At 39.6% G+C, this 10920-nt stretch overlaps 1 protein-coding gene across 1 annotated transcript; it reads left to right on the plus strand.

The window, feature by feature from the left end:
* Nucleotides 1-183: 183 nt before the first annotated feature.
* tatdn1 (TatD DNase domain containing 1) lies at nucleotides 184-10138 on the plus strand (the record flags this gene model as incomplete). Its single annotated transcript, XM_080735150.1, has 12 exons — nucleotides 184-268; nucleotides 735-800; nucleotides 3858-3907; nucleotides 4036-4099; nucleotides 5415-5555; nucleotides 5908-5950; nucleotides 6133-6218; nucleotides 6432-6472; nucleotides 7247-7323; nucleotides 7742-7812; nucleotides 7976-8102; nucleotides 8928-10138. The coding sequence occupies 12 exons, from the start codon at nucleotides 184-186 to the stop codon at nucleotides 9028-9030; spliced, it is 954 nt and encodes a 317-aa protein (XP_080591276.1). The 3' UTR covers nucleotides 9031-10138.
* Nucleotides 10139-10920: the final 782 nt, after the last annotated feature.

A 10920-nucleotide genomic window follows, 5' to 3' on the forward strand; every position in this document is an offset into this window, starting at 1 on the left:
ATGCAAGCTCTAATATCTCTCTATGGGGTCTCGACTTGAAAGGTTTGGGAACCACTGATTTAAACAGATCATATAAGAAGAACTTTCTTTCATATTGCGTTTTCTAATCAATCGAGTTGATTAGACCAAGGAAGATGTTTCTGCAGTGAGCATATACTACAAGAAATACGGCGTTGCATCAACATGCGACTGGTGGTGAAAGCTGCTGCATGTGTGATTCTTTTTAGAAGCTTTGCTCAATCAAACATGGCTCAACACAATTTCATTGGTAAGAATTACAATTACATACATGAGGTCTAAATGAAAGCAAACAAGCAAGCATAAAATGATTGTGATGGAGTGATTAGGTCGGCTATCCTGACTGCAGCATGTACAATATGCTTACTTCAGTTACTTGCTTAGTGAGTTAGCTTGCTTGCTTGTTAGCTTGCTAACAGCCCCAAAGCCCTGAAGTTACAGCATAGTACAGTACAGCAGTACAGCCCATTGCATCCTACTCCAAATACCAGCAATGCCTCAACTGTCTCATTGAAAGCTCAAGTTGGTGGTACATGATGATGTACACTAGTACAGAGAGCTGCTCTTTAATGATGATGCTGTAGTGTAGCCATAAATTATAACTCTTGTAGAGTACTTTTTATTTTGAAGACGTTAGAAAACGCCTTAAAAATAAAAGTACTCTACAAGAGTTATAATGTATGGCTAATGATGATGCTGGTGCTCTCCCTCCACAGATATTGGTGTGAATCTAACTGATCCTATGTTCAGAGGGTGTTACAGAGGAAAGCAGAGACATGAGGGTAAGTTCATTAATTCAACTTTATTGCCATTCTACCGTAAACATGTACACAGTCACACAAACACACAAACTGATGCTTCACTTGAGATCACAAGGGGTCAGGGTAGCGTGATTATGGATCCAACTGGGAAAGATGGATAACCACGCCCCGGACTCATTTTTGAAGCTTGTGATTGGCTGAACCGGACGTAGGGAGCGCTCCGTTGTAGTCACTTGGACCGCGCGAGGTGCACCAAAACCCAATTATCATGGCGTTTATCGTGCGCTTGCGGCGCTCGGGGGCGAAGAGCAGGACCAAGGTCCGCTGGCCTTCGCGCCGCTTGCAATGTCGTGGACAATAACTGAAAACGAGCGCTCTATGCCGTTTCCATCCATCTTTCCCAGTTGGATCCATAATCACGCGTCAGGGTACTATAATGCTAGTACTTACTGCTAACTAGAGTGTCAGCAAGCATGATGTAATAACTAATTGCATTCATGTTCTATTTAGTTTAGTATATTTAGGCCGATTTCAGGTTCAATATGTTTTACACCGGAGTATTTCTGACTTCTGTGGGTGTGTGTGTGCGTGCGTGCGTGCGCGCGCGGTGCGTGTCCGTAAGCAGCTAATCTGCGGCACCCTGAAACCTTGCGCACACACTTCCTGGATGCCAGAGCAGAACCTTTTTCACATCAGCCTGTTATAGATAAACAGATTTTTAAATCGGTACACAATAGAGCATCGCAGTGAGGTGTCGGAAGCAAGCTGGCCATTCATATTTACCATAGGGTTTTTCATTATCAGCCACAAAGTCGTAGCAATTCAATGTACACTTACCGCTAGGCTGGTGGTTGTAAAATGGTTCCATATGCTCCTGTAGAACCCCCGAGTATGTATGCAATCACTCTAGTTTTAGTAAAAACACGTTTTAATCAAGATCGCACGGAGAAGAACTGCATTTCCCATACTGCTAAACGTAAAAACGACGTCTGTGATTGGTCTAGCTTCTTCTTCTTTCACATATCTTGCGGTTACCGCGGAAGTAGCTTACTGCCCCCTGTCTTCCCGGCAGATTATTGCACGTCAGCAGAACTCCTGTGAGCGAATACGTTCTTTTACAAATATGATGCACTAGTTAAAGATGACGATAAGAGAGTCCACAGAGATGACAATCACTACATTTCAGGCCATATGCTGGCCTGGATAACTAAACTGAGCGTGATTTAAGGGCTGTATTTCAGGAAACAACAACAACATTCGCAAAGCATTCTGGGAGTGTAGTTTCCGCAATTTTAAAAATAATGATGTACACAGTCTTGTACCCTGCCATTTTTTTCAGCTTTCGAATTAATCTTTGCATTCAAAAAAATGTGAATATTGTCATGATTCCTCTCCAGCCAAGGTGGCTTTGTCCAAGGCTTAAAAACGTTTAAATAAATACTTTATGAAATGTCTATGCAAGAAATGAATGGAGAAAACACTTCCGACACCAGAGTGAGGACGGGGTGGGGCTTCAACTGCGATGCTCTATACACATTATCTCTAGTTTTGTGATTAAGACGGATCTGTCAGATTTGTCATATTCCATGCTAAAAGATTGGCATCTAAAGTTTGCTGGAGTGGTTCGCTTCGAACAAAATGCCTCATGTCATGAAAGCAGCGCTTCCACTCACCTCTATAATGACTGAATTCCGAACTTTGCTGGCCCACAATAACCTACCTGGCCTGGTGGAGACCTGTGCTCCGAAGAGCTCTTTTTCTAGTTTATCATACACCATGTACTTGGTATATTTTATCTGACTTTATTATGTGACAATAAAGTTGATTCTGGACTCGTCCAAAAACACTGTTTATCACAGACAAGACTTAATTGATTATGGTAAACTGTGGTCGAGTGTGCTCCCATAGTTTTCAATAAACTAGTATGATGTTGCAACCATCTGCTACTGAACCCCTCTCAAGTGTAAACTACTAGAGGTTCGCGGCGCTATGCGCCGCTCACATCTAGGCCCCCTCGCCTCGTTGTTAACGTCAAAAGCTCTGTGAATGAGACATCTACAAGGCACACATACAAACATGCGAGGAGCAGCCTGACAATCACACTATTTTTAAACTTGTAGCAGGATTTACAAACAAGCTAAAAGTAATCCTACAGAAATTGCTTTGATGACTTGTACTGTACTGTACTGTACTGTACCATACTGTACTGTACTGTACTGTACCGTACCGTACCGTACCGTAGTGTACTGTACCGTACCGTACCGTACCATACTGTACTGTACTGTACTGTACTGTACCATACTGTACTGTACTGTAGTGTAGTGTAGTGTACTGTACTGTACCATACTGTACTGTACCATACTGTACTGTACTGTAGTGTACTGTATACTGTATACTGTACTGTACTGTAGTTTACTGTACTGTACCATACTGTACTGTAGTGTACTGTACTGAACCATACTGTACTGTACTGTACTGTACCGTACTGTACCGTACTGTAGTGTACTGTACTGTACCGTACCGTACCGTACGGTACTGTACCGTACTGTACCGTACAGTAAGGTACGGTACTGTACTGTACCGTACCGTACTGTACTGTACCGTACCGTACCGTACCGTACCTTACTGTACTGTAATTTATGGTACTACTGTACTGTGCCGTACTGTACTGTAGTGTAAAAGTGCTATATAAAATCCAGATATTAAAGTTTTTATTATTATTATTATTACCCTTATTATTATTATTATTGTATTATTATATGTATTATGACTATTGTTAATTTTTAATTATTGTTAGTGATGCAACTGATATGGAGTTCTCAATCTTTATCTATGTATCCATCTATCTATCTATCTTGCAGGCTTGTTGTATGGGCTGGTGTAGGGTTACAGATCCATGGGCTGGGCGGACGTTAAGATCCCCTGGACTGGCCGGACCGTAACCGTGACAATAGGACGTTATAGCCAATCGGAGTGCTGCATTTGGTCCTGTCTACCTGTCTACCAAATACCGCTGGCTGCAGTTCCAAAATGTATATGTTAGGATGAATTGAAACACATGTTTATTTTTTTCTCTAGATGATTTTGATCCAGTCATTGAAAGGGCCCTCAGTGTTGGTGTCCAAAAGGTAAGTTGTGCATATATTGTACCATTTAATTATATAAACATCAAATGAATCACATTACAGCTACAGATTTTACTTTAACAGGGACTTAATGAATGTCCTGGATTGTACATAATGTCCTCTCTATACAGTTTATGATCACGGGAGGAAGTCTGGAGGACAGCAAGGCGGCACTGAAGTTGGCAGAGACTAGAGGTAATACCTGTTTGGCAGTGACCATACAGTAGTACCTACATATATACATACCGTATTCACATTGTAAAAATCCTGTGTTCCAATGGCTTATGGCTCCAATGATTGGATCATTGGTTCAATATTTATAAAACACAGACACATTTAAACTTTCACTATCAGCATTTTAGTAGTATAGCAAAAATTACAATGCATTGCGAGCTTGTATCTCGCCTAGTTTTTGTGCAACACTCTTGAGTCTTGTACGATGAACTAAGGCTGCCCAACAGGAATGAGTTAGTGTATGTGTGTGACAGTGGGTGCGTTCGGAAATGCGCACCGGGTGTGTGCTCAGTGTAGTGAGTGCAGTGGGCATTGAGAGTGCATTCAGTGTGGCTTATTTACGAACGACCAGATAAGAGGCAACGTGTGCTTTTTCAGTCGGAAAATTTTCTTAAAAGCAGCAGTTGCTAACGTAACGTTGCTATTGATAGGTAATTTAATTCATAATATTGGCCTACCTGCTGTTAGTTTACACGTTGATGCGTGTGTGTAACAAAACCCAAAGGACCAATAAAGCAGAAAATAGTGCATTTTGTTATCATTTCCTACACCATTGTTCACAGTTGAGAAGTGCGAGACACTGCCATGAAAACCAACCAATCAAAACACCGCACCGACACACCACACTGCCAAACCCAATCTTCTGAGTAGGGTCGGTGAGTGCGTGCACTCAGCACACCGGTGCGCCGCGCATTGGATTTCCGAACCAGTGCGCTGAGTGCGCATTTCCGAACGCACCCTAAATGTTTTAAGTTATCATTTTGTTTCCGTCAGAGATTTTTAGCACCTTACCCACATGTGAAGTGTTATGTACTGTGTTCTATTCGTCTGTCATTCAATGTTATATGAGATACTTCAATGGTTTCCTGTGTAAATAAGCCAAGTGCTTTTCTGAACTGTACCGTCATGAAACTGTACCTTTTCCTATGCAAACTTCTAATAAGGTCTTCAATCAATCAATCAATGTGTAATAATCGGATTGATTGTTTTAAGCTACTAATACTAATAAAATGTCATGGTTGCTTGAATACAAAGTGCTTAGGCTTGGAGTTTAGTGAGTGCTTGCTGTACATTCTTAGGTTTGTAGGTTTGTCCCAGTATAAATCAAACTCCTAAAACTGACAATGTGGTTTCTGGGCTGAGTGGGCTCTAGTCCAGTGGAAAATCTCTGTTATAGTCTACACTGCACAATGAGCTACAATGTGAAGGACATCCTCCATTGTATTATAAATGATAAACTCATTATTGTTGTGCTTTTGTCTAATGTTGCCTACAGATGAGTTTTACTGTACAGTGGGTTGCCATCCTACGCGCTGCAATGAGTTTCTACAGGAACCAGAACAGTACTTATCTGAACTCAGAGAACTGGCAACGGCACACAAAGGAAAGGCGGTGGCCATAGGAGAATGTGGACTGGGTTAGTAGGGTACACACTAGACTAGAGCATTATCCACGTGATATTACCGTACGTACTATAAATATATTTTCTACATAACTACATCACAAATAGTTAATTACCGTGGACAGTAACATTTTAATGTAATTATTGAAGTGAGGGAGTGCACATTAATGTACATATCAGTATTATAAATTATTTTACATTTGTTTTCAATGTAAGCTTTTATGTGGATGACCACATCAAGATACTTCCACCATACAGTATATCAAGGCAATGTCCATTGACAAATACACATGGCTGTTCGCCATCTGCTGGCTGAAAACAGAAAACACACTTTATCTGCCTGCCTCTCTTCTTTTTTCTGTTTCAGATTTTGACAGGTTGGAATTCTGTGAAAAGGAAACCCAACTTAAGTGAGTTTATTGTCAATTATTTCAGTTTTATTACAATGGCAGATTAACAAAATATTGAACTATAAAAGGAAGAGATGGTGGGAAAATACCGTAAATAAGGTTTTTGTTCCTGGAGAAGAAATTGGAAAACCAAGCAGCTGAATAGATCTCATTGCCTTTTACTCTTTACCCCTATGTCACAGGTACTTTGAGAAGCAGTTTGACTTGGCTGAAGAGACCAAACTACCGATGTTCCTTCACTGCAGAAACTCCCATCAGGAGTTCATTGGTATGTGTTGTGGACCGCATTAATGTGGGACAGGGAATTGAATTAGAAAATAGTAAAATGTATATGTAAAATGTGTGCATCTATCTATCCATCTTTCTTTTCTAAACTTATGTGAACAAAAATATATCTGCAAGCTCAACTTGTAGATTGGCTAAGTATTAGTGAAACTGTGTTTTTGACTAAAAGTAATGTATTTTCTCTTTACTTTGGCAGACATAATGAAGAGAAACCGGAACAGATGTGTTGGAGGAGTGGTAAGAAGATTTTCCGGGAGATAATGGAATTAGATATTCTGATGTGTATGACCTATGTACTTCGTAGCTACTTTCAGAATCTCTCCCTCCGCTATATAGCTCCGAGATGAGGTTCCTTGGCGCTAGTCGCCCCAAATCAGTAATCTCCTGCGAATGTTTGCCGCGATACACGATTCTTACCCTTTTCCACTCATGGTATCCAATACGTTTTTTTATTTATTTTAGCTGTCAATTAAATCTATCTGACAGGTTGAAACAAGCGTTTAAATTAAAAGCTTTTTTAGTCAGCTTGTGGCCAGTCAACCCCCGTCCGCGTGTGCATTGCTGCTTCTGTAAAATTGCATTGGGAAAACATGGCCACAGGCTGACTAAAAAAGCGATTGTAAACTCTGGTTTCAACCCATTGCTTAGATTTTCTTCAGCGCAAAAAAAGTTTACATCTGAGAGCAGGCAGGCCGACTTTTACTTTTTGGATACAATGTGCAGTAAAGGTAAGAATCGTGAAATCGTGGCGAACATTCGGCTGAGATGGAACCTCATCTCGGAGCTATATAGCAGAGGAAGAGGTTCCGAAAGGAGCTATGCACTTCTTTGACACAAGTCCTCCAGGCGTCTGTACATTTATTCTTTCCCCTCTGCGGCAAATCTAATCTATTTTCACGGAATGTTTGCCTATTATGACAGTTTCCAGAATATGACACTAGTGTTTCTGTGATTAAGCGGCCCAATATTAGAACCATAAAATATGTCAATGCATGTTCAATCTACCTTTAGGTTCATTCATTTGATGGGACTGCAGAGGATGCTGCTGCTCTTATAGACCTGGACCTCTATATTGGCATAAATGGATGGTGAGAAAATATTGAGATGTAATACAGCACTGCCAAATAGTTAAGACATCCTTTCAAAGCCATTTAACATCCACACAGAATTGGTGTAGTGAACCTACTTTGCTGTCATCTGAAGGTAAAACATTATCTAATGGCAAGGTTGAGCTTGCTTCTGTTTTGATTATATCACAGTGATAGCAGCACATTTAAAAACGTTTGCTAGGGTTTATTAAGAACCCTGCCACTTTTACAACATGTACTCGTGGTAGCTTATGACCAAATCTGTTAGTCGCTTTGATAATATCTTGGTGCTTTGGAAATTCTAACTGGAGCAGCAGTCTCCATTTATGATAATGACATTAAACAAAACAGTAGCAGTATTGATGCTACAATAAACAATACTATACCAAGAACACTATGTCCTGTTCTCTCCGTTCAGCTCCTTGAAAACGGAGGCGAACATTGAAGCTATGAAGACCATCCCTACCGAGAGACTAATGATCGAAACAGGTGCGTGTGCCAAACAAACTGTCATGTAGCAGCGTTGAATTTTATGAGAGTCGGGGAGTTGTTACCTTGTCAACACCACTGTTTCAGTGAACTTTTCAGTTCCAGAGAAGATCCAAAAAAAGATGTTGACCTATTTACTTAATTGTTTTTCATTGTTTTCTAGATGCTCCATGGTGTGGGGTAAAGAATACTCATGCAGGTTCTAAACATGTGAAAACGACATTTTCCACCAAGAAGAAATGGGAGGCAGGGCACTGTATTAAAGACAGGAATGAACCTTGTCATATAATGTAAGTACAAATGATAATTGTTTTTGGAACTCCCTTTTTTTTACTATGTTACTACTCATGTAAAGAATCATGTTAAACGTATTATTAGTATGACTAAAAATGTCATGTAGAAATTGTGATTTTGAATAATATTGAATTAAAAGTAGTCATCCAAATAATTACTTTAGTAAGAGTAAGAAAAGAGGAAGACTACTATTGTTTTACTATATTATTTTATTACTATTATTTTATAATGAGAGCTGATGATTGAAATTTCCCAAATATACAATTATAAATGCTTGTCCGTAGAAATTAGCTAACTATAAAATAGCAATGTGCAAATTCAAATATGGCCTAAACATTTCACTTTATTTAAAACAATACACTAATACATTTAATCTTTACTAAATAACATAAATTAAGGCAAACAATGAAGGGAGTGCATAATTTATTGTTTGTGGTAGCCTGTCCAGTGTCCACTTCAGGCTTCTATGTGTGTAACCTCACATCACCTGCCACTGGATATACTGTATACTGTACGTGCTATGACTGATAAGAGAAGGAGAGACAGAGCCAAAGCAAATACCATTCTGCCTCTTTGGCTGAAGTGAGTCTCATTGAATAAAAAATTGATAGAAATAACAAACGAAATGTAGCCATATGTAACAGATAAGAGTAGAAGTTGGATGGACAAACTTACTGATTATACACTTATGAGTGATAGTCCACATTTGCAGCACTGTTGGGGAAAATATATATTTGTTACTCTGGTTTTTTCAACCTATGAATTAACCAGGCAGCAGCCATTCAGAGGACCACTTATAATAATGTATTCCCTGTCTTCAGACAAGTTCTCGAGGTGATGGCAGCAGCCAGGAATGAAGATCTGACGGAGATGGCCAGCACAATCTACAACAACACTATCAAAGTCTTCTTTAGCTCAAACTGATGATGAACTGATTGAAAACTCTTTTTACGACCAGCTGCCATGGAGTCATCTGTCATTGAACTGCTGAACTAAACGAAGAGAATGCTCATAAAAGGGATGGTTAAAATGATGGTTAAAATTTAGTGCCATATTAATTATGTCAGCTCTCAAAGCTCAACAAGCCTAATGTATGCATTATTGGTATAGGAATTGGCTCTCACTTCTAACCGTGTTATCTCTCTCTCTCTCTCTCTCTCTCTCTCTCTCTCTCTCTCAACCTTTTTTGAGCGGTGGTCACAACGCTCCTATACGTGGCTGTGTGTGGGTCTCCGTCCGTCCGTGTCTGTCTGTATGTAGCCTAAACTTCGGCGCGTAACTAGTGCCGCACCATTTACGCCACTCGCGCAATATATACATCAAAATGTGCGGCTCGGCCGGGAATGGTGTGCTATTACCTTTCGTTCCGATCCGCCTTACCATGGCGACGTAATCGGCAAAAAACAACGCTTAATTGTCCCCATTGACTTATAATGGGACAATGCAAGAAATCACTTTGAAGTATTTTTCTCTCGTAAACCATAGGAGCTACAGTTTCAAACCTCGGAGAGGAGATTCATAATGATTTTAAGAATGAATCGAAAAATAATTACATCACTCGGCCTCATGGTGGCGCTATAACGGCCCACTTTACGTTTTGCCCCGTAACTCTTGAACCGTAGATCGAAAAATTAAAATTCTTTTTTCCCTGGATTCCTTGGGTCAAGACGCATCTCCCCATATAGGCCACGCCCATTTGCGCCAGGATAGATTTTCCGCCATCTTGAATTTTCTCCAAAACACACTTTTTGCTCCTTTTCCTACATATTTTCTTCAAATGTCACAACAATCGGTACACATGATCTATGAGGTGGGTAAACCACCGCTCAGTTCACACGGGTGTGATTTTTTCCAACCTGAGAGGAGCCTAAGTTTGAAAGTTAAGTTGCGTTGGGGCTATTGATGATAGTAGTTATGCAGGCAGTACATTCAAGTTGTTTCTTCTTCTTAATTCAGTTACATAAAAGTATATGTATCATATAACTGTATCCCTCTAAAATTCAAAGGAACATAATGTAAATGCCTAATAAATTATGTTGTACAAACAGGTAGGAGGCCTGCTGGTGATGTTATTACTGTTAAATCTCTCACAGTCATAATGTAGTCCATAAAACAAAAGATTCCGGACAAAAAATAATATAAAATAAATACACTTTTAGATTGTTATGTAAAAAAAATCATATTATATTTATTTATATTTACCACAGCCAAAGGTTAGTCAGGGTTATGATTTCACCCCATTCCATCTGTTACAAAATAACTAGAGGGGATGGCTGTCTGGATGATCAGTGGACTACCCTGAAGAGATGATTAACTTTTGGGTCAAAAAAGGTTTAAGTCACATTCAAGGCAGTCATTCAAGGTTAACATCTGTCTGTTAGCTAAGTAACTTGTGGATAGCTGGATTTTTATGGTGGGAATGATCAGCCCGGAAAAGATCATGATTTACTTTTTGGTCAAACGGGGAATGATGGGTGTGGCAGTGGTCTACCCTGAAGAAATTAACTTTTGAGTTCTTTTGAGCAAGAGTCAAAATTACATAAGCATACCAGGTGGAAAAGGTAGGCTATATCTTTACAATTGCAATATTGGTGGGGGAATGGAGGATACGTGCTTTTCTGAATGTTGGATACAGATACGATTTGATGTTGCTTTCTGTAGTTTATTGTCAATAATATACAATTAAATTAGATTTCTTAATATCCAGAAGGGAAATTATTTTTGCTCTGGTCAATAGAACCTTAGACGATATAAAGACAAAGCGTATCCTTACCTCCCCCTGACCTTTCTACTGTAAATACCATTTATTTTTAT

This window comes from Nannobrachium achirus (genome assembly GCF_963921795.1).
Source record: "Nannobrachium achirus genome assembly, chromosome: 10".
NCBI classification, from domain to species: domain Eukaryota; kingdom Metazoa; phylum Chordata; class Actinopteri; order Myctophiformes; family Myctophidae; genus Nannobrachium; species Nannobrachium achirus.